At 40.9% G+C, this 25,221-nt stretch overlaps 1 protein-coding gene across 15 annotated transcripts in view; it reads right to left on the bottom strand.

Annotated features, from left to right (window-relative positions):
* The window catches only part of PUM1 (pumilio RNA binding family member 1), a 60,996-nt gene extending 36,229 nt beyond the window's left edge, over nt 1–24,767 (bottom strand). For 5 of the 15 annotated variants that reach the window (XM_044435372.1, XM_044435370.1, XM_044435374.1 and 2 more), the window contains exons 1-3: nt 23,584–23,638; nt 16,342–16,715; nt 9,767–9,835 (exon numbers count right to left, since the gene is read on the bottom strand). In XM_044435372.1, coding sequence (XP_044291307.1) covers nt 9,767–9,835; nt 16,342–16,704 — 432 coding nt within the window. In that variant the 5' untranslated portion in view covers nt 16,705–16,715; nt 23,584–23,638. Of the gene's footprint in view, nt 1–9,766; nt 9,836–16,341; nt 16,716–23,583; nt 23,646–24,651 lie in introns of those variants that run through there. The other 10 variants (XM_044435378.1, XM_044435379.1, XM_044435371.1 and 7 more) reach the window with 7 other exon arrangements.
* Between the last annotated feature and the right edge of the window lie 454 nt (nt 24,768–25,221).

Raw genomic sequence — 25,221 nt, 5'->3', positions numbered from 1 at the left:
ACGGAGGTCCTGTCAGAAGGCAGTTCCTATATGCAGAGATTAAGTAGTTGCCTGTCCTGAGTGGAGGCTGCTTTCTTTCTGAAGGAGCAGGTATGTCACTTGGTGATATTCAAAGAACCACAGCTGCCTCTTGAAGCCCAAATGGCTGCAATGACAAGGAACTCCTCACACCATCTTCGGCTGGTATGCAGCTACGGCCCCTCCTGAAGAATAGCTGAACCATGGATTGGCAACCTGATGTCTTAACTTCAGTGCAGTCTAGGTGGGGCCGACCTAATGCATGAGCTAGAAACTGCAGCTAATACAGAATGCAGCAGCAAGACTGGGGTGGCATATGTCTAGCCACTGCCATACAATAATATTGTTGGAGAAAACTGCACTGGCTGCCAATTTGCTACAGAACCAAGTTTAATGTTATAGTATTCAAAGGCCCTAAATAACTTGGGACCAGGATATTGGCATTCTTCTAGAAGGACCTGCCTGGCCACTGCAATTATTACCAATTGTCCTCCTGGATATGTCATATCCTGCAGATATTCCGTTGCTGCCAACGAGGAAGAGGGTTTTTTTTTCTTAGTGGCATAGATTCTCCAGAATACCGCTCATTCAAAACTAAACCATGTGCCAATTCTCATGTTTAACTTCATGTCAAAGACCTTTTTATTCAATTCAGAGTCTGTTGGTTTGCATTAGTTGTCATTTCTACTTTTGTTATCTGATGGTATCAGTTATGTTTTAGTCAAAATGTATGTTTATAGTATGGTTATAGTGCTGTGCAGAAGCAGGATATATTTTACAGGGCAGGCAGTATAGAAATGTTTTAAATACATACCCTGTTAGCTACAATTTGTCAACAGAGCTTTCCTAAATAAATCTAGCTAGTGTTATACATCATATCCACTTCACACTGCAGCTGAGGCCTTGTATGACTGAATAAGCCTCCTTATACAAATAGGTCCTTTTTTAAATTTAAACCTCCATTTATATGCCACCAACTACGGAAGCCTCAAGGCAGCTTACAATAAAATATAAAAATACATATAATAATAAATAAACTTCATTATCTAAATTTAAAACCTAGCTAAATCACAACAAAGTGAGAAGGGGGACAAGATCAACTACTAAGCAAGGTATTTAAAATGTTTTTTTCTGACACTGGAACAGTAATTGAGACGGCGCCAGGTAGACATCCCAGGGGAGACTATTCCAGCAGCAGGGTGCAGCCCCGAGACTGACAAAGTAGCATGACAGGTAAAATCTAAGTTAGAAACCCTTGATAGGATCATTTTCAAGATACAGAGGTTTATTTTGTTTGAAACAGTCATATGAGGATCCTCCTACAAGCTAAAGTTGAACAGCCTGGATACAAGTTTACTATCGCAGCAAATTAGGAATTATGGTCTTCATTATGAGCTCAAGGGCAGAGTTTCTTTACTGGTAGCACCATCTAGTGCTCTCAATTTTACGAGTGCTGCTCCTTATGCTGCCAAAGGGCCATTAGTCCTGCACACAGGGAAAGCAGCAGCAGGTCTGAGGTTTGCAGAAGTGCAAAATTGCAAAAACAAACAAACAAAAAGAATTAAATTAAAAAGATACGTGTTGCTGTGGAAGGGAAAAGAGCGGCTAGATACTAGACAGGGAGCACACTCCGAACTGCAATGCTTTCTTGCAGGTCTGAATTGTAATATCTAGGCTATTTTGATAGATAGATAATTCCGAATTCCCACCTATCTTGAAACTTTTCAGAAATCACAAATCAGAAGCAGTACCATTTATTTGTAGTTGAAGTGCTCAGTGTCTCTCCTCCTTAGAATCTCTGCAGGAAAGGGAACTGTTAACTCTGCACCCAGATCAAACAGCTGATTAGTTTATTAACTTATCTGGCCTACCATTCAAACCTCTAGGACATGTGAAGCAGAATGGGGGGGGGGACACACATATTAAGCCCTTTAACATCTTTTTCGCATGGCAATATACCCAAATCAGGACCAACCAAATTTATGTCAGCAGAAGTTTTCATAGCTTCCTTTGACTCTTTTGGAAGGGACATTTAATTCTGCTGTACTATATGGCTGATCCTTGGGGAGACAACACTGCCCGCCCCAAGTTTCATAAGTATAATCAACAATTTATGGGGCAATTATTCTACATTCATCAACTCCATGTTTTTATTCTATGTCCTACATTATATACCCAGAATGAGGGCATCTTCTTTTGGTTTACGGACTGAATTATCCAAGAGCAATCCTAGTAGCCTAGGTCACTTCAGGGTCGTAGGAACAGTCCCAAAGCCCTTCCCCCTCTTAGGACTCCCTCAGAGGCACACAGCCAAGTTGAGCAGCCCCATCCCAGCCTACTCACATCCCAATTAGAGGAGGAGGCAGGTCATGCTTGCAGGCTGTAAACAGAAGTAACAAAGGATTTTTCTCCCTTGGCCTAAGAACTTGGACTTCTGGAGGTGTGACTGGACAATCCCGTAGGCTGGAGATTGTCCTTCTGTGCTTCAGACCCACCTCTACTCTCAGAAATTGTATAATTTTAATTTTAGTAAGTTTAATTTCACTGTAAGTGGGTTCGCCATTAAAGCTATTGCAGCGTGCAGCTGTGTCTACATAAAACTAAGCTTCTGGAGAATGCGTGCAATGTAATTGCGCTTCCTACATCAGTGTGAGTGCCAAAACAAAACTTTTTTGTGCCATCCAAACTGGAGATGTTGTTCCCTTTACAGGCCAAAATCACAAACCTGAGTTTGTTCTTGGAAGCTGGAAGCTACAAGAGCTCGTTCAGTTGCACCGTACACTTTGTTTCTTGTTCAATTAGCAGAGAGAGACAAAGGAGTAAAAGAACATGACAACTTGCAGGTTGTGATAAGTCAAGATTCTCCAGAATGCTGTGCTCATACCAAACAATAAGCCAAGATTCTCCAGAATTCTAGCTTATTGTTCTTTACAAACATAAGCCATCCATAAAGTCTGTCATACTAAATCCTTGTTTAGCTCTAGGAGCACAAATACTTTTGACTCCTGCCACATCTATGTTTGTACCTTTCCTAACATTGCTTAACCTATGTCCATTGTTTTTTAAAACTTTGTTCTTATAGGTGGGTTTATAACACTCTTCAAGGAAGCTGTTCCCATATGGAGTTTTTTTCCATTTTTACAGTATTTTCTTACTTGTTCTATTGCTTTAGCCACAATTCTATCCTTTTTTCCTATTCAGTTCATAACAACTTCCTTGAGAGCGCAAATAACCTTTGATTCCGTATGTCTTCTACAAGTATATACTGGAGTTAAGATTTATCCCGTTTATTCTCTTAGTGATATATACTTGGTGAAACTAGTGCAGCAAAAACTGCTTTATTCCATGTTCAAAGTACACATGCATAAGGATAGTTCCTGCATATCCTTTTAAATGTTTCCCATAATCCTTTCAATTTTAAGAATGCAGGAAGGGACTGTCTTTTATCTGCAGATTATAAGTAAATTGCTCTTGGGTCCTTTTGGAAATGTGGAGTAAAATCACTTCAAAATAAATAAATTATTTGGGACTACTGGGTGACGTTTTTAGACTGATGCAAACTGTAAATAATCCTACATTTTCACTTTATCCAATAATTCCTTCATATAATAGACATACAACTTCCCTTTTACAAACAGGCCTTTATGGAATGCTTGGTGCAATAATTTTGGAATTGTGTCATTAGAAATAATTATGAACTCTGCAGTGAACGGACAGTTCTCTAGTATTTTGCCAACATTCAATTGTCTTCTACATCTCTTTATATTTCTATTTTTTCATATGTAACCTTGATAGGGTTTGATCAGGCCATGAAACCAATTCCATAAGATTAGGTGTGACTGCAATAACAAATCTGGGGTATCCAATATTTCAGTTACTGAGTTTTCACTTAACCACAGCTGACATTGGTCCAAAAGAGAAGTCATAAAGTGCTTTCTTTAAGTGAAAATTATAAATTTAATAATGAAAGAAAAAATCATATGCTGAGATTGCTCAGATGTATAGTATCGAGTTGAAAGGAGCCATGAAGGCCAGTGGGTCCAATCCCCTGCAGGTGCACGGCACCAAGTTTCTTCTCTCCAAAATGTTTCCAGGGATTGACGTCACACTAACTGTAGTTCCCAGGTTCATCTTTTTTCCCATTTTTGAAGATAAGGACAACATTAGCCCTTCTCTAGTCGTCTGGCACTTCTTCTGTTTTCCAAGATTTAGCAAAATAAATCTTCTATCCGTGTAATTGTGAAGAGAAATGTGTATGTACAGCATACAGCAGTGTTCGCTATTACCGGGGGTGGGGCTTGGAACCTATCCCCACAGATACGAGGGTCCTGCTGTACAGTCTCCCAGCCTTTGGTGTTTAGCTTTCAATATCAATTAACCAAATCACATTCCTCAGAGGTTGCCCTGCTCTATTTCTAAATTGTTTTATCGAATGCAGCTGCCCTGATACACATCAAAGATGCCATTCTAGTCCACTCTGGCCAAAGTCATTCCCACACCAAACAAACTGATTGAGTAGTTTTTCAAAGGCATCACTCATTAGACACTAGATGGTAAAAAGTTCTGTGTTAGCCATCATTCTGTAAAGAAAGACGAAAGCAACTGGAACCTCTTCAATAAATCTCCCAGAAACGGGGCAGATTCTGTGTATGTTGGGGGTAGTACATAGGAGGCAAAGAAATATAAGCCCCCCTTCATGGTACTTTGTTTCTTCATGCTGTTTCTCCCATGAAGCAAGTTCAGATCCCTGAGGGCAATGGGACGGAGGGCTGTGGCCATTTTATGAGTTGTGAAGGCCTGCTGAAGCAGCAGACTTGGTGGCTGTTGCCTCATTGGCATTCAAGTTAGCAGAAACCTGGTTTCAGCAAGGTTGGGTTTCACCTAGCTGAAGGGTGAAGTCTGGGTGGAGCTGCCTCAAAGGAAGATCAGTCTGGGTGTTGCTTAGGAGAAACAAGTTTCTTTTCCCTACTTCCATCTCCCAGCAAGTGCTGCTGTTGCTTGAATGGAAGATGGTCTTGCTGACTTAAAGGGAACCTAAGTTCACAGAGGAAGACTAAGCCCCATACTTAAGTTTGCCTCTGGTGAATTTGCCTAATCCATTCAAATCAAAGAAAAGTCACTTTGATTTTTGGTAGACATATTTCTACTGAGATTATAGCAATGGCCTTCTACTTTGATGTAGATGAAGTTTACTGGAACACAAACTATTTGTATCAGTTGGCAGTTACAAGCTTTCAGCAAGTTATTTACAGGCAAACCTCATAAGGCTCTGTTTAGAAACACACACACACACACACACACGCACACACACACACGCACCACCATCTTCAAAGGCAGCCCTGCTTTGCTTCTCATCATTTGTGAAGTGCAGACAGCGGAAGCAGGATCTTTCCCCACATTACTGCCATCTCCATACAACACCCATCTTAGGAAACTGCTTAGGAAACTTTTTAAGAAGTTCTTTGAGTTTGTGATGCTAGGTCTACTGCATTTGCTATATACCATTGTTTCCTAATTAGTGAGATTTTTTATTTTCAGATTTAAGCAGGTTTGACACCATACACTGAACATGAGATGTATACTTTTAATAAATAAGGTATATTCAAACTGCATTCAGGCTGCCTTTCCACTGAGAATTTGCTGTAAGGATTTTGCCACTCTTCCAAATGAATGTGCTCCATGCCAGGAGGCAAACCTCAACATATAATTGAAACACAGCGTCAACTTCTAAAATAAAAAACAACTCCTCACCCCTACTCCTTCCTCTGTGTTCCTTCAGCTTCAATATGTCAAGACCACAGGTGGTTGTGGTAACAAAGAAACAAACATCAAGTATTTCAACACTCTCCCCCCACCTGTACAAAGCTGACTGGCCCAGATAGCATCATGGATGTGGCTAGTCAGACTTCAGCTCAGATTAACTATTTAGTCATTAGATTAACTGTGAAAATCTACTGTCAGGCAATACATTCAGTAGGTCCAAGCAAAAATGCACTTTCAGGGCAAGCTTAAAGGAGCTGCAAACTTTCTCCAGCTCCTTCTGGGCCGACAGATATTTCAACAAGCCCCAAGAAAACTGGAATGCGCAGGTGCTTGTTCTCTCGTATTCCAAGCCAAAACTTTCCATAGTGAGTCATCCAGACTCTGCAGCCAAACTGATGGCAGTTTCACTGATATATAAAAAGTCAAGCTTTTTGATAGTTCAGTTCTCTTGTCCTGGCATATTTCCTTGGAAAAGTCCTTACAGATTATCAAGCTGATTAAACTTCCATACAAGACATGGAAAATACAAGACATTTGCATTCATTATTTGTTTGAGCTGTCCATTCTTCCATACAGGTGCCAAGTCTTGAAACTTGACAATACGGAAAAAGCAATTTCTATTTTTGGTCTTCACTGCTAATGGTTTTGCTGAAGAAGCAAACAAATAGTTCCATGCATTGTCAGTTGCTTAAGTTCCCCCACCCTGTAGCTCAGGTCATTCAGTACAGCATGAATTCCTGCCCCTCTCCTTGAATCATCTATGATACTAGTCTTGTGGGCCTCATCAAGAATGTTCGAAATCTCTTTGATTCCTGATCTTTAATTCTGAAGCATTTCAGTTAGCATAAGCACACTTTATAAGTGGTCAAATTTTAATTCACCAGTGTCTGTGGATTTTCTTCACCATCAGGGTCAAGGGCAGACAACGGAGGTTTCGCACTCTGTAATCCATCTTGAGATGTTCCATTTAAATTACACTGCATCCACTTGAAAGACCTTTGGATTTGCACTCCTTCTACATGCATTCTATTTTATCAGCCCTGTAATCAAGTACAGGTTCTGAAGGACTGCCCACGTGTGACATAAGAATCTGCAGCTGAAAGGGAAACGCTTTTACATCCACATGGTATGAAGGTGCTCAATTCGCCTCCATTCTTTGATCCCCAATTTTAAAAAGGAAGAAAAGAAGCAGGGCACTGTGTGGACAATGCATTTCCAAAGCACTTTTTAAAAAATTAGCCATGAATGGATGGGTGGGTGGGGATTATATTACAGTTATGCAGCAGCTCTCCCTCTTTCCTGCTCGAGCAAATGTGTGGGCAAAGACAGCTACACCACAAGGCAGACAGACACAAGGGAGAGTTTATTTTCTTCCTGTTAGCCACCCAGGTGAGGAAAAGCACAACTGCTTAGATACTTATGGCAAAACTCAATCTTTCCTGCACCCTTCTGAGAGAGGAGAAACACTTTCCTCCAACATTCAGTTTAGCAGGTTGACATTTCCCAAGTTGGATTTCACCTCACTTATCTCCACAAACTCAAAAGATTTATTCCCAATTCATCACATTCTGTTCTACAATGTGGAAGCAGAACAAACATTTGCACTATTAACTCTTTGTCCAAGAGTGCTCTGCCCTATGTTCTCTCAGATGCTGCAGTGGTTTTGACAGTTTAACTTTCCCCCACCCCATCCTGTGCACTGATGAGCATTCTGGGGCAAGTTCAGAGCACAGAACTACAGCAGGGCCTCAGTGCTGCCTTGCACAGATTAAGATTGCACCCCAGAACACCCAACCTTTCCTTGTGGCTGTGTTGTAGGAAAACAGCAGCGATGGTGGGAAAACAAGTCTCTTCACAAAACTCATCTGTAAGGAAGTGCAAAACTTAGACCTTTAATCCTACAGCCCTTTCCATTTTTTCCACCTGTGACTTCTTGACAACTGGAGAACACTGAATATCCTGCTTTGGGGATGTGGGGATATTCTGCCATAGCATATGTGAATGTGTGTCCAATTGTTGTTGCTGTCCATGGCTCTGAACGTGCATAGTGCATTCTTCAATCTTCAAGTTACCCAGCAACTTGTAAATTTGTATTTTGACAAGAAAAACTGTCAGATGAATTGGATAAATGCTGAGCTCCAAATGGCTGCCTGAGCTAATGGAACTACAGTGTCCACTTCAGAATCCAACCTACTAAAGTACTGTCATTTCAAGCAGGATAACTGTGTTAATGCAGCAAAAACAAAAAGTCACACAGCAATTTAAGGCTAACAAATTTATTATGGCATAAGTTTTCATGGATACTGCCCATTTTATCAGATGCAGTAGTCTTTAAGACAGCACAGATTGTTTGTTGTTCATATTACCATGGTATCTCTACATGATTGCTCTTATTGGAGAACTCCAACTTGCTTCCAAGAAATCCCAGGGTCCCAAAAGACAGGCTGAAAAATCCCTGACAATCTTATTAAACTCATGCTTGATCAGTTTCTTCCCTTGCTACCTATTTCAGTTTCATTCTTCTGGTGATTAGACACCTTCCCATTCCTAACTTAATTTATTTATGGACCATTTGTTCTCATATCATTCTCAGCTTTAAAGTAGCTTTGCTGAACTTAAGTGTTTAACTCTGCACTTCGCAGAACACAATCAGGCTTCAACTCATCTACCACACAAAGGAATATGGATTCTTAACATCCCTTTTCATCATTTGGAGAGTAATAATAGCTCAGTGGAAGAGCACATGCTTTGTACGCATAAGAATTCAATCCTGATCATAACCAGTAAAAAGGATTCAATTAACAGGTCTGGGAAGGAGCTCTCTCCACCCAAAGACCCTGGAGACCCACTGCCAAGCAGACAAGCACTACACACAGCCCATAAGTATTATAGCACCCACTACAAACTTCAATGGCACCCATTAAGCACTCGACTCCCCTTCACAATTTTGAAATAAAAACCTTGGAAACAACGAGGGCATCCGTTCTTTCTTGTTCCTGCACCTGCTGCCTATCAGCTGTTGGCAGGTACGTAAAGAAGGGAAGGGTTGCTTTGTGGCCCCGTCCAATCTTCTGTCCACACAAACCTTTCTGCTTTGCACTCTCTCCCCACTCCCAGTCTCTAGCCTCACTATCTTGCTTCCCCAAAGCCCTTTCACTGCTATTTCTTTCCCTTCTCCATCCCTGACCACCTTCATTCTCTGCCTTTCTAGAGTCTAGCCTTGTCCCTTTCCTCCCCTTATCTCTTTACCTTGCCATTTCTCCCTATCTCCCCCTCCCTATACCTCTTTAAGTTCATTTAAGGCAGTCATTACTTGACAAGCTGCATTCATCATAGGAGCCATTGTGTGTCCTAAATTATCAAATGGGCCCATGGGTCCCAAAAGGCTGAGGGCCCCAGGTACAGACAATACTACACTAAATGGACAAATAGTTTCATCTTGTAGAAAACCCCTTTCTACATTCACTGCACAGCTACATGGGCAAGGACAGCCTTACTCAAACTGGGATCTCCAGATGTTTTGGACTACAACTGTTACCATCCCAGCATGGTCAACCCTTACATGTTTGGAATGACCCTTCTTTCTAGAAATCCAGTACTATTCAATTTTCATTTTACAACCCACCCAATTATCCCCAAAATTCCCAGGGTCTACAACTCTTGTAAAAATCTGTCCTAACTCAAATCTGTCCTTGCATATAGCTGCCTGGGTTAAAAAAAAGATCCAATGACTCTTTATTATATAAGACCACACAGAGGTTGTTTAGAAAGCAAACACATATCTAAAAAAGAAAAAGACAGGCCTGTATTGATTGTCTGGACCAAGGCCACTATAGTATATTTAACTTTCCAGCCCAAAAATAGTACAACAGCACCACCTTGGTTCCATCACTGTAGCAATGCCAGCCTGGCCTCAGTAAGTGCCCCTTCTCACCTCCCTGAATGAAGTTCCAAGATACAAATACAACAAAAGTAAGTCACTTACCTCTCCCATAGCCCTTCCTTCCAGAGCAAGTGCTTGAAAATCATGATTTAATTCATCCATAGATCGAACCTATTAAACATTGGAATACATAAAGCGAGACAAGTTTTATTAAGAGAAACAGCAAAACTAAAACAAATGGAGAAAATCAATTGGAAATACCATATAAACAACTGCATTTGATTTGTATAAAAGCAAACTTAAAGGACAGAATTGAGAACCAAGATTTTGAAAAATTAACAAATGCACAATAAGCATTTGGCTTATCAGTTAGGAATTATACAGACAAAAAATATGTAGCAGGCTAGGAAAAAGTTAGCAGCCATGAAAGGAAATCCACTGAAACTTTCTAACTTAGATAGTCAACTATACAAAAAAAATCTAACTTCCAAGTTTAGGATATAAACATTTTTTAAATAATTCACAAATCCCAAAAGCTTTCCTGGAAGACAATGAGAAGCTGAAAGTTCTGATTATGCTTCAGGAGATAATGGATTATATTAAGTCACTGAAAAGAATAATAAAAATGCTTCATGTAATTATCTCATTGTTAAAGCTGTAACTAAAGAAACTTTCTCTCCTATATTTCAGCTAGAACTTAGGACACACCAAATTTATCCTCTTTTGTGTTTCTTGAATTGTTAGTAATACATTTATGTTAGTTCTCTGCTACTGAAGCAGTGAATACATGTTAAAAATAAACTCAACATGTATATAAACATTTTATACTATTGACAAACTCATCAGTATCAAGTTTCACCACTGATGAGTTGCAGATATCTCTGAAGAGGGTGCACAGGCCTGTGCTCTAAATAGAATGAACCACAAATTAATAGATGTGTCTGAAAAACTTGACCCCTCACACTTACCTTTCCAAATAGACAAAGAAATGCCATCTCTGGATGTCAAGATTTGCTCTAATCTTACTAGTAATTTGATGGATGTAGAATATGAATAAAGACATTCTTAAAGAGTATGAAAAGATGGCATCTTCTCCCTCTAACATTTCTTGAGAAAAAAAGTAGTCAGAACACATATTTGCCCAAGAGTGATTCATGGCGTCAGTCAGTGGCCCCTAAAAACACTTCCTGTGATTTTTTTTTTTTTTGTTAGAACAAGCACCCTAATTATGCCAATTAAGTTAAGGGAATGATTGGTTGTATTCTAAGAACCTACACAAGTCCTGGGCAATTCCAAGTTGCTCATTTCATCCTGCATTCCAAGAAACCTTGTTATGAGATGGTTCCAAGAAAGACAAAATTCTTTTTTTAAATATTCACATGGAATTCTTTATTGGGGCAACACACACACACACACACACTTTACTAATTTTATAGCCCAGCTTTCCACCAAAACTTGTGCTTAAAGCAGCCGACAAAAATGAAAACAAAATAAACTAAACATACAACAGCAAAAATATAAGCAGCACCTGACTTATTAAAACCTTATATTAAAACAGAATGCCTTATATTTCAAAGGGCTGCCTGAATAAAAATGGCTTTGTCTGCTGGAGAAAGGACCAGAGAGAAGGAGCCAACCCACTTTCTCTCAGCAGGGAGTTCCAGAGCCTGAAAGCAGCCCTCTCTTTTGCCTCCACCTGATACTGGAAGTGGGACTGAGATGTAGGTATATCCCTATGTAATACCAAAGAAGCTGACCAAATCGAGAGCACTGGTTTCATCAGATCTTGCGCATTTTATTGACTGGCAGCAGCTGCACTGAGCACCCTAATGTCACTGCACATACTTCCAGTCTGCTTCTACCAAGACATCAATCTGCAGAATAATCCACATCCCCACTCAGGTTCAAGGTTGACCCCAGCCTCAAAACAACTTTACTACAGGAGAAAGCTGCCTTTTCCTCCCAGAGTAGACTCCACGACATGGCAGTGAGGACTTCAAAAACCTCAGCACAGGAAGAAAAGAATGGCCTGCCTTCCCTTTTTCCACAGTCACAAATCCAACTTCCCAGGCCCAACACAATCAGTTGTTAAATAACAGGTGCATGGAATGCAGTTGCAGATCTCATGTATTCTCTCATTTTGTCCTATAATTTTAAGAAGTAACAAACTGCAGGTAGCAGCACAATAACAAAAAAACACAGTATTTATACAGCACCCTTTACCCAGATAGGCTTCCAGGGCAGCTTACACATCAATAAAAACCAACAAGACAGTGCCTGCCCTCCTGCTTTCACTACTTCATGACATTTTCTTGGTTCTAATGTAATTACAGCACCACTTGTGCTCAGGGATACATTATTTTGTTGTGCTCAAAGCAGAACCTTTGCTCTAAGCACTAGATATTTGGGTCAACGGCAGAAGAAAGGTCAAAATTACAAAGCTGTGTTATCTTTGGAACAGCATATGGCTTTGGAACAATTTGTACGGCTGATTTATAACTTTCCCAAGGTAGAAGTGAAAACAGCAAATCAGAATTGCAATTCATTTTCCTGAAGGCAGAACTACACACAGACTTCTAAAAACCTCCGTGACGAGTGTAATGTAGGATTTTATGCAAAGTATACATCTAAAATTCAGACAGAATTGAAAATAAATGTGCTTGCCAGCCAAGATGAATCAAAGGGTTAAATCAGCCACCATGTTTTATATCTTTTATTCATTTTCCTTTTTTATGCAGTCAACAAGAATCTTTAATATCATCTTCACAGGCCCTTCTCTGGGTGAAGTGAGTTGAAGCAGACACCTAGAATGAGTTGAAGTGGACAGCTACAAACCATATTACCTGTTCAGTGTAGCACCTCACTTACACCCCAGAGAGGCTTGCCTGCTGCCTACTCTGAGCTGGTTCAAATGACACAACTGACTCATGGACTATTTAACCCATGATGAACTGCAGCTCATGCCAGGCGAGTGTGACTGTCATTTTCAATATGCAGCCCTCTTGCCTGCATACAAAAGTGCGCCATGCAAGCCTGGCCATTGTGGGTTGACATTTAAATAACTCAACTACTAGTCAATGGTTATGTTTGCATAACGTGCAATATGCTACTTGACTGCCCGACGGCAGATGGTATGTTCAAAACAGTGACTGCATGTGCCCAAAAGACACCACAGTGCATTGTGGCTTAAATAACCTATGATAACCAGCTGCCATGCGAACTAGATCACAGTGGCCTTTTCAACACTAGTTAAAAAAAGTATTTTTACTTTTGTAGACCTTTATTTATTATTGCATTTTTAGATCTTTACACTGCTTTTACTCTATATTTTGAAATCTTGCATTTAGTTTGTCTGATTTTTTAAAAAACTTTTGAGTTTTATCATGCTCTATTTTGGGGTCTTTTTGTGAATCACCTAGAAAACTCTGACTATTGATATAAAAATATAGTTAAATAAGCAAACATTATTTAAGCAAGAAGATAACTTAGTATTAAAGCATCTAGTGCATTCAGAAGGGCTTAAAAACTGTGTTTAATGTTGTTCTGTATTGTCCATTACCTCTGTAATGTCTTTCCTCCACCCCTGATTGTCTTCTTCTAGGTTCTCACCAGTCATCTGGCTGATCTCACTTGTTAGCCCTGGCATTTCAGTAAGGCATTTCAATCCGATTGTTTCCTTCCAGCTCATCTTCAGAGTCTTTCTAGCTTGAAATGCTATTTTATCACTAAGTCTTAACATATCCTACCTCACAGGATTGTTAGAATGAAATGGAAAGGACGTAAGCCAAAGGTAGGATATAAATAAAATAAAGAATATTAATAAATAAGAAGAGAGGGGAAGATGCTTAATAACTGCTTAAGAAAAGAGTATTTGGATAGTCATCTAAAACCATATTGAACCTATCCAATCATTAAGATGCTTATTAAAGGACTCCGTTTCAGCTACCTCTGTTTTTGAAGTGAGCCACATGTTGGCCAGAAAGATGGCTTTGCTAGCAACATCTTGCTCAATGAGTACTATTACAAGGGAAGACTGCCTTGTGCAGTGATTCCCAACAGGGGGTTCATGGGTACCTTTAAAGGTGCCCCACAAAGCTCTAGACTCCCTTCTCCAAGCATTTGTTCTTAATAAAAGCCATGAAAAATGTGACAACACCAAGCTTTCCTCCTTCCTTCACCTACTTTTGGCAGGCAGGAAAAAGATAATGCTGCTTTCTGTCCCACCCAATTTCTGGCCACACAGACTTTTCCCCTTTGCACTCTCTCCACATTCACAGTCTCAGGGCTCACTATTTTTCTCCCTCGGCTACTTTCATCACCATTTCCCTTCCCTCCACATCCTCAGCCTTCTTCATTATCTCCTTTTCTAGCCTCTGATCTGGCTTTCCATCCCCCTTTACCCATTTGCCTTGCTATTTCCCCTTCCCTCCCTTTCCCACAAACACTTCTTTAGCTCATGGTTGATTGCCCAGGCATCCATTATGCAACTAGCCACATCCACCATGGACACCACCGTTTTGTGGAGCCCCCCACAGCTAATTCCCAAATTAGGGACACCTGGCCTAGTCTCTTCCTGGCTAGTTCTAGGCCTGTTTATGCATTTGGTATTTTAGTAGGCAGTTGTTTTATCTTCTGTGGGGTATTTTTACATAGGAGTTAACACATATCAATAATCCATCAGTTTTCAAAGCCATGGGGAAAGGTCCGAACAAACCATGGGAGCCTGTTCAATTAAGGTTGCATGTTTTAACCCCTAAACAAACCAGAGTCTGAGTTTGGATATCATGATAAATCAGGAATGGGGCATTTCTTAAGTTACTGACTGAAAGCACAAGGAAGACAGTTTGTTCACTCACTGCTGTATGAATCTTTGTTTAGGGGTAAAAAACAGGAATCTTCATGAAGTACAAATGGAATCAGATAGTTTGTTTGCTGCTTTATCTAGGTTTTTCTCCTACCACTAGATTTTTTTTCTTCTCGTTACTACTATTTGATTTGATATTGTTGTGCATTGTTTTTTCTAAATATGCTTTTACTTTTTATTATGTGCCACTCTACTAATCATATTTAAAATTTAAGAAGCAGGATGTAAGTCCTCAAAATGAAATACAATTCAATTTCACCAGCAGGTAGGATGATAAAGTATTCCCAATTATTTTGTCATCATTTTGACAAGGCAATATCCAAAGGAAGTAAATTTTGTTTTACTGAGGGAGCACTTATTTCTCAAAAAGTGACTCCACATTCTAGCACCAACATGCAAACTGTCAACTTGTTAAAAAGATGCAGCTGCAGAGAAAAGCCCGGGGCAGAATGTGCTGGATCCCCCCCACCACAATCAAACAGCAGCCAGTAGCGGCAAGGAGGCAGGGGGGTCTGAAGTGCATCCGGTCCTTTCTATAGCAGGAAAGGCCAAAGGCAGCAGCAGCAGCAGAGGGGCACACTGGTGTGAGGAGAGCACCCTCTTGGGAGAAGCATTGCTGGGTTGCGTCCCAGCTGCTCCAACTCACTCTCAAACTCAGCATACGCCCACTTAAGAAGGGGAGGAGCCTAGAAGATGGAACCAAGATGCTCCAGAATGAACTCTGCTCTGCTGTGTGCCCTTGCCTTCTCCAGCAAACAGGAGTTCATTTAATTTCTATGCCACTCAACAGCCAAAGCTCTCTGGGTGGTTAACCTCTTCCTGCTGGTCCCACTTCCTTGCTATACATGGTGGGAGAATGGAATGTTGCAAGGAAAAAATATTAAAGTCTTCTTCAATCCCTTTACACAAATACGCTGGCATGGTGCCACTCCACCTAACCATGCACATCCCGCACAAATAGGGCATCGCTCTCTACTAAACAAATGAGGACACAACTCCCTGCAGCACACACACACACCACAAAGGGACAAAAACAATAGGTAATGGATTTTCTCCTCCTTGCCCACAGAGCCTCTGAAACGGTGTGTCCATCATTCCACTGCTTTTATCAAAGAAAGGATGCTGGGAGAGACTACAAACATTCACTGCACTCTCCAGCTCCCACTGTTATCCTAGATGGAGGACAACACAATTCCCCTGACCCTCTACACATATTTTAGCCTTGATGAGCACACGGGGGGTCACAGCAAGTGTGCATAACTGCAAGCTTTTTTTTGGTCATCAGGTAGATTTTTCTATTTGATAGCCCATTTTACATGTCCTAGTTGCTGAGCTAGAAGTTGGCTCAGCAATATATCAAAAAAGGGCATTTCCCGGCTTCTGAGTTACTGACAACAGGAAGAAAGATGTCCCAATGAAGATTTTTAAAAAGTGTTTCACTGCATCAGCAGATGGGTTGAGGGAAGGTATAGGCAGCAGGTAGATCAGAGAGATAGTAGCAACCCAGCAAAGATTCATCAAATGGTGCTTTAAGAAATGCCAACACTTTAATCTAGCAAAGCAACTAACAATAGCAATGTGTTTTAAAAATAATAATAAAGGAAGCATTTCACTACTGATCCACACAATAAAGAAATAAGTCAACACATTAGATACACATTTCTTTAAAATATATTTTTGGTTCTCCTATTGTGCTGCCTGAGTGAAAGCATGTTAGTTTGAGATTAAAGAGGCAACAAAATGAAAAGAAGATAATAGTTATCATAGGGATGCTTAGCTCATTTGTTCAGTTGTGAAATATTTAACTTTTTACCTGATGTTCAGCATGAATGTTATCCCCAGTAGGCCACCGATGTTTGCTGTTATTATAGCTGCCTCCACCACTTCCGCCTCCCCCAAGCTGCTCACCATGCTGCCTCTGAAAGAAGTAATCCACCATTGCGTCGTCCTGGGAGCGGCCTGCAACCCCTATGGATCCAGGAACAGGGCTAGAGTGGGTCCCTGCTGCAAGGGCCTGATTTGCAGCTGGCTGTTGCTGAGCCTGGGACCCTGTTCCAGATGTCAAAACAACAGGCATGTTGGGATTAGCTGTATCTTGACTGTGCTGTTTCAGGTGGGGGCTGAAGGAGTCCTGCCAGAGCACTGCTTTTCGCTTCAAAACACACGCAACGCTCATTCCACCAATACCTAGGGAAACATAGGTTCAAAAGGCTTAATTGAGCTAGTTCCCACACCTCCAAAACATGTATCGTTACACTCAGAAGAACCACATCAACAGTGCCTGAAAGCAAATCTCACCCATATCATCAGCTGAAGTTTATATCATCATCAGATGCCCTTCAAAGTAAATCACAGCAAATATCCATAAACGTACACACAGCACATGTTAGCCTGCCATAAAGCTGACAGTACTTGCTTTCATCCTTTCACCCCAGGTCATGTGACCTGATTGCTCCTACTTGATTCTCGTGCCAACAGCAGCTCAAGAACCCACAAGGTCCAGTTTCAGATGTTATGCTAAACAACCCAGGGTCTGAGCTCAGCTTCTTCCAAAAGCAGGAGGAAACAAGCGGGAGCAATCACATCTTGCGTACTAGCACACTCCTTCATTCTCAGTAACTCTGCATTGCTGTAATGTATGCATGGGACAAAGTAAGGGAAAGTGCAAATTATGGAGGTGACCTTTAAAAATTTTCAAGCACTCCAATATAACACAAATCATTAAATTGTTTTCCCCCCACAACACCGATAGAAACACCATACATATTAATGGGAAGTTTCAGTTCAACTATTTTCATTGTTGGAAAAACTGTTGAGGTATTTATACAGCACATAGTGGGGGGGGGGGGTTACACTAATTCAAATAAACTTGCTAAATCAAACCTTAGTTGATTGAGAGCAATGGAAAACTTTCCAGAAAACCCACATCACTGGGTCCAGTTCAACATAAGAGAGCTTTATATGTTCATTTGACCAGAAGGTGGCCTGACATGATCTCTCCTGTCCAAATCCATTTGGACACAAAAACAGGTCTAGAAAAGCCAACAGTCCCTTAAAGGAATTTTTTTTTTAAAATCAAGAAGTGCTTTAGTACTTATTGTTTAAAAAGTGAGAGGATCCAAGGCAGGCATCACTAGCAAGCCAACCAAGGATGCTAAGTACTGGCACTGAGACATAGGGCCAAACCACATGCTATATGAAGACGGCCAAAGTTTTATGGCAGCAATTACAACAGAATAGGTAGAACCCTTCCCTCCATGCTGTTTTCCCCCAACTTAAATCTTCTTCCCACCAGCTGCTAGCCCCTAAGGCAAGTACAAAGGCACCTCTGGGAGACAATGTGGAGAAAAAGTGGTGACAGAAAAATGGGTCGCTTTTGAATATAGTTAAAAATTTACCACTTTTTAGAAACAGGAAATTCAAAATAGGGTAAAGCTGATCTCTCTCTCTCTCACACACACACACAACACAACACACACAGAGCAAATTAAAGCTACAACAGTGGTTTAGAAGCCTGCCTATACCTACTCTTATAATTGCTGACTTAAAGGCCAAATTCCCATTACTGCCAAAATAATGCCTCAACTGTGTAATACTACCTTTATCAATGTTTCACCAGGAATCTCTATTGTTTTAGGCACCAGGCTAAAATTACTTTGTTAGGGAACAAACAGAGATTTTAATAGTGCCTTGAAATTATACTGCGATGTTATGTTTAGTCTCCTTATTGATTTATGCTGCATTCTGCTGTTCTACTGATTTCGCATTTTGATAATGTCCGGCATTATCTTTTGGAAACCATCTTGCACAATTTATTTGACATTAAAATATGAGATTTAATTATTTAAATTAAACCACCAACATTTTCCTCACTCTTCTTCCTGCAGAAATCTTCAAGCTTAATTACAACTGACTTGAAGATGGTCCTCCTCACTTTCAGTAGAATACATTAGTAATTAAGCATACCTGGAAATGCCGCTTTGAGCCCAGGTCACAAGAACATATTATTTGATCTCTCAGAATGCTCAACAGGTTCCCCCCACTCCTTCTCCCTGTACTTCTAATTATACCATTGGCCTGTTTTTAATGTTGTTATCAGCTTAGAGAGCCCCTAGAGGACATTCAGCAGCCTACAAATTTGAAAATATATTGTTGATATTTGAACAAGCTTCCATAAAGACACATTAGTCCAGATCAAATGTAATGAGAACCATAATTTCCCAGTATCTGAATGAACCTCCAGCCCAAGAACCCCATCCATCCTTGTTAAAACTGTACAAAGTTTAGACGCAACCATTTCCACTTAAAAAAAAATTCTCCATTTAGCCTGGATGTAGAAAGCTGAGACTTGTCTTAGCCCTAGTCAGTGAATAGACTGAATCTAAAACCATTTGATTCTGACGTGCTCTCAGTGAGAAAGAGGTAAAACCCACACAGCATGGATGTAACAGAGAACTATAGCTTGTTTTAAAATCAGAAGTAAAACTTCTAATCTCCTCCTCTGGCATACAAGAGGTTGGAGGGAGGGGGTATAAATGTGTCAGCCAAAGGTTCAACCATGAAAAAAGTCATGGTTTACTGTGATAGCTGAACTAGCCCACTGTGTATGTGGTGATATAAAAACTCAAACCTACAATAGTGTGTTAATATATGCAAACATTAAAAGTGTGTAAGAATGCATCAGGACAAAAAAACAATTTCCAACTATCTTTCTTTCAGTCATGTGCTCTGGATTGCTACCTAAGACAACCTATATTCTAGTAGTGATTTAAAAGTTTCTTGTTTTGGTAGCCAGATGCTATAATGGCTGGCCAAGGAATACTGGAAGCTATAGGACTTTTTCCTATCTAAACATGTATAGGATTGTATATAACAAAATTGGGACAAGTGGAAATCTAATCAGATTACTTTCTCTCTATAGTGTAAGCACGCACAAGTGTCTATCTTTGAGTTCCAGAGACAAGCAGTACTAATTGGCTTCTCTCTCTAAATATGAAAGCATTAACAAAAATTGGAGGAAAAATATACAGAAATAATTTTGCGCTAATAATAGATTTACATTCATTACCCAAGAAATTTTGTGAGCTTATGGGGCACAAAGCACTATCGTATCAATACCCTGCCTTTCCATCTTCAAAGGGTGGCTTTAAAAACCAATACAAAACAACATTATGAAGAAAATAGGACAAAACCACAGAGCAACTAATGCTTTGCCTCTGAAGCACACATGCCTGATCTGTCATGTCAATCCTGCTAGTAGTGGATTCAAGCAGGTTTCCCTTCAGGACTGCGGAGGTCTGCAAAGCAGGCCTCAACTGAAAGGTCTCATCTCACATACCCACCGTGGTAATGGAGATAGAGTGGAAATGTTTCCAAAATGGAAAACTTTCTGTAAAATGTTTGACTTTTGAATTTTCAGCAGAAACGCCCTATTTTTAGAAGTACACTGTTTTGCACAAAATTAACTGATTAACATCTTGAATGAATACAAATCAAATTCAGCAATGAAAACAATACTAGTAAAATCAAAGCGTTAACTTCCTCCTCTGGTATGTTACTCCAAAGAAATGCATATATTTATACACACAGCACTTTAGGTGTGCTAAAATTTGCATGGTGCCTTTGTGTTCTTCTTAAGATTGAATAACATAATTAAGAATTGCACTCCTGTAAAATACATTCAATAGGTGTAACACGTGTGTATTAAAAATTAAAAAAATGAAAACCCTGCCTGGGTTCCCCATTCCTGGACTGTGGCTGGAGCACTTAGCAGATGTTGGCCACCCTTGAACTGGCAAGTCTACAAAGCAAAGAACTGTCTTTGTTGCAGGCCTGTCAGGTAAATGAGCACCTGTTCAGGAGGATGTTCTGACTGACTGCAAGTGAACCAGGACAAAAGGAGAAAGCTTAAGGCAGCTCACACATGGTACAAATGGGTGCTTTCCTCCATGCATAGATGTCAGCAGGGAACTGCATCCGACCCAAGTAAGTGTGTCTGTTAACACATGTGACCAGAAACATGATCTGTTCAGTAAAGATGCTGCCTCAAGATACACAGAACCCAAATCGCCTGGATCAGTCTAAATAACAAACCTACCAATACCTTAAGTCTTAAGCTATTTCTCAAGAACACATTTTGGTTTCCCCTGTTGTCAGAATTGAAAAGTTTCTCAGAACTGAGGCATGAGCTCTGGAACTCGAGTATGAAACTCACTTCCTAGGGAGATGTGTTTTGTTCTCAGCATTAGGCAGCTGGCAAAGGTGCTTTTTATTTACCTAAAGGGCCTTCAGAATTTTTTGCTTGTCCAGCATCAGCCGAATAACAGAAGGACATCTCACTTTCCACTCACCTGCCACCTCTGGAGTGATAGTAAACTTAAAATTGTGCATGGGCCGGGGGGGAGGCTGTTATGAGTTATAACTTTCAAGGCAATGAAGTAGACCCTGTTGCAGTTCCGGGAACCTCAAACTTTTACCATCATCCCAAAAAAAAAAAAAAAAAAAATCAAATCAGGTTCAGAAAAACAAGCTATTTTCTGAACTGATCAAAATAGTTCATTTTTAAAAAGCAAGACTAGTTTCTTGTTTTTTCACAAACCAGAATATGTATGTATGTATATGTGTATGTATGTCAACCATCATGTAACATTTAATCTCCTGTTTTGGCTGAACGTGTGGTTTTAATTTGCATTCTAAATTTTAAACGTTGCGAGCAGCCTTATCCATCCTTTAAATCAGTAAGTAAGAGTCAAGTATTTTAATAAACAACTTACTTTCCTATATATGGAATAGAAGGCTAGCAAAAATTGTTGTGAACGTATTTGCAAAACTACCTTAAGGCAATTTAAGTTTCCAGATGATTAAAAATCAAGCCTCTAATATTCTGTGTTGTAAATATTAATGCTCCTTGTCAATCCATCTGGCTGGGTATGTAACAGCCAGTTCCTCATACCTAAGGACCTCCCCATGTGTAACTAGTTGAAATGATACAATTGTAAGGAAGCCCCATGGGATTGCTGTATGAGCATTCCAATTTTAGTTACTGAAAACAAATACCAAATTCTTCAGTAAGTCACTGCCTCTGCAGAAACAAAGTAAACAGAAAAAATCTAAACATCAATGCATAAACTTAATTTGTTACTTTAAAAAAAGAAAGCAAAGTCAAAGTACTTGAACTTGACTAGAATATTCCATACCACTTCATCAAATAAATCCTAAAAAAAATCTGATGCCAGCATCCAAGTATCTGAACTGTATTTCCAGCATTACACACAACACATAATATCGGAGTTTGAAGCAACAGTGCCTGAGTGAAGTACTTATGTTTCTTTAGCCTTCCTCCCCATTTAAGTGCAAGTTCATAATATCAACAATCAAGTGCCATTGGAGGTTTTATCATCGCTTCCAAATGACAGTGATTCTGTTTCCATGTGATGCCTCTGTGTGATGTAGTGATTAACAAGTCAAGTTCAGGCCCAGGTTCAGCTCAGTCCTGACAATCACTGGGGTGGTCTTGGGCCAAACTATTGGTTGAGCCTACCTCACAGGACTGTTGTTAAACTAAGTTAGAGCATTAGAGGAAATAACTAGTTTGAGCTCCTTGGAGCAATGACAAAAATTTTCCTTAAAAAAAAAAAAAACCCACTTCCATCTCAGTCTCAACAAAGTGAGGTACATTCATATGGTCCAACCATCCACACTCGGGATGGTTCTTAGCATATGCAAGAAAAACCCAACATGAGTCATCTTGAGAAGACCCATTTTTCAAAGAGCAAAAGGGAGTGTCATCATAGGAACTTTACGTTTAAAGTAAATTAACATCACCTCACTCGAACAGACGCTTTGCACTAGCGAGTCCCAGGAATTATTACAAAGCTTCACACCGAGACTTATCTGCTCATGCGTGCCTGAGAGATGAAACCATCATTACACTGTGCAGCGCACACTGCCCATTCAGCCAGGATCTGTCTGCTCTCTCACATTAACACAGAACGTCCCTACCCATGTATTTCCAGTCAGGCTCCTGGAACTGCAGAGATCAAGACAGCTGCAGCACCAAAGAATCAGTACTATAGAAAGGCCTAGAGATCAGCCTAAGGCAGGCAGTCTGCTAATATACACCCACATCAAACAAACATCCCACCCCACATGGTAGTTCCATGTTATGATATCCAACAACTAAGAAACAGCAGAAGACAAAGTCCTACCTTCTCTATTTCTCATCTGCCCCAAAAGCTTTGAGGTGCCAGTACCCTCAGGTGTCATTTCTCTGATCTACAGAGAAACTTCTGGACTCCAAAGAACGTACTTTTCACATGACCACTAATGCTACCAGATTTCTTAAGTTGTTCTTGTGATGTCAGTTTCTTGAGAATTACCAATTTGCAACAAACATGCTGCCTCTGAATGGATGTTTTGAAAGATGCCCCTTCAATATAATCCTATACTGTAAGTTGCCAAAAACATAAACATGGTTGGTATCCTTACTAAAGAACTGTAAAAGGAGTTACACATACAGTACCTGTAAGTTTCTCTGTTACATAACTTCAGGAGCAATTTTATCAGTTCAATAAAATGGATACAACAAGACCTAACTATTACAACTAAATTGCCACTTAGAAACTGTCCTTAAAGGGTTCATATCAGAAGATTCAAAACAAAGAAACAAAAACAAGATGGGTTCTCCCTCTTGTTTTAATGTTCAAACCATTGAATGCTTCTTTTGAAGTAGTGCAAACTGGCTCTTTCCTGCTGCTTTGGAAATCCAAAGCCTACAACTGCTGGGGCCATAATCCAACATTGCTTAAACATGCTTTAGTTCATAAAGGAGCACTTGATTTTGTTTTTGGACTTTAGCATAAAACTGTAACGCTATGCATGCTCATCTAGAAGTAAGCACCTCTGAATATAGTGGTGTTTTGCTTCTGACTATAAATTCACAGAATTGAACTGTACATTCACTTTTTACATGCTCAGAAAAGGGGGGTTACATTGTCAACTGAACTTCCCGATTGTGTATTTCTGAAAGGTGGATTCACAATAACAAATGGCTCACCCTGTAACTTTGCTTCACTTCAGCACTGCTTCACCAAAACTAACTTGAAGCTAGAACAGCAGAGGGCCTAGGAGAAGGAGGAAGCCAGTCTCTCATTGTTCTCTTACAAATAAAAACATAATTTAAACCTATATAGATAGATCTGGCAAAAAAGCAAAGCATTATCATCAATATTCTTCAAATCCTCCCCATCTGAAAACAAGCAAAATGCTCTTCTGCCTTGCTTGCCCCGAAAAACAGAAGCTTCCCAAAACAAGCCCAACTACACTACAAAGAAACACACAAGCTCCTGGGATATTAACTCACTGTAGCCCAGACAAGACAATCCCCAGTTGTAATATACAAGCCATAATCCACCCCCACTGAAAAGCTTCACATCAACCCCCCCACCCCAATATGCAACCCACTAGGCATAAAGTTTAAGTCACATACAGCATTTCCCGTGTGCATCGCTCATATTTTAACATTTTAACGAGACATCACCTTCGAACGCTTAAGATCATATTCCTCTCCCCGTTTCATTACTTTTCTTCGCCTCTTCCCCGCCCCCCTCAAAAACACTCTTATCTTCACGTCCGTGAAGTTCAATCACACACCATTACATTAGGCACCACCCACCCACCACCCCGAAGGAACCACATTTACCTTCCTGGCTGCTCAAAAACACTATTGCAAGCCCAAGTTAGCTCCCTTCCCCGCCCCTCCTGCTCCCCCAAAGAAAGGAAGGGAAGCAGAGAACAAAACCCGGCCAGGGACGGGCACAAGCCCTCCAGGGGAGGGAAGCCTCCTTTCTCGGGGCTGGTATGCAACTGAAGGGGGAGCCCGGGGCCCCCAAGGGCCGCCCCCCGCCTCCCTCCCTGCTGGAACAACAATAGAGGCCTTGCTTGGACTCGAAAACATGTACCAGGAACAAGCGCGAGGAAGAGCCTCGGCAATAATGCCCGCCCAGGGCCGCCTTTTGGAGGGGCCTCGCCGCCTCTGCCTAGCCCCTAGCCCCAATACGGCTTTACCATCGGGCATCTAGGGGTGCTGAGTCCCGATTTAGCCCACTCCGGTCCGAATACTCACGGGCGGAACGGTAGGATGAAGATGGATCGCAAAGGCCCCCCCCTCCCCCCGGCCTCTAGCTCTGGCTGCCGCTCCCCCTGCCTTTCACTCCAACAACATGGCGGCCCATTGGGGACTTGGGGCGGCGCGCTGCATCCTGGGAAGAGTAGGCTCGGCGAGGCTGGCCGTCGCCGTCTCGCAGCGTAAACCTGGGCTCCAGAGCAACGCCTGCCCCGACTGGGTGCGGGATACTGGCAAAGCGGAGAGAAAACGGAGTCGGCCAGAGCTTCGTTTTGCAGCCTTTGGGAGTCTGGAAACCATTCTACTTCTGTATATGCGTGTGTGTAGCATCTGTCAGACGCAGACCGACTGAGTTTCTGTATTGCACACACACTGCACGGCCAGACTGTAATGTGCCCACGGTATTTTGCAGGGGCAAGGGGCCAACCCCCTTGCAACATGGGCATTAGCAACGGCGCATTCAACACAGAGACTGTGAATGTTTCTTCCCTGACCAGGTTGCTGCGCCTGGTGGCTGCTTGACAAGTACAAGTTAGGCAGGTGACACTTTTTACACTCCTCATTCAGTGG

Source organism: Varanus komodoensis, unplaced genomic scaffold (assembly GCF_004798865.1).
Source record: "Varanus komodoensis strain SLA01 unplaced genomic scaffold, ASM479886v1 scaffold29_1, whole genome shotgun sequence".
NCBI classification, from domain to species: domain Eukaryota; kingdom Metazoa; phylum Chordata; class Lepidosauria; order Squamata; family Varanidae; genus Varanus; species Varanus komodoensis.
The sequence above is the reverse complement of the archived record's forward strand: the minus strand, read 5'-3'. Positions and strand labels throughout refer to the sequence as shown.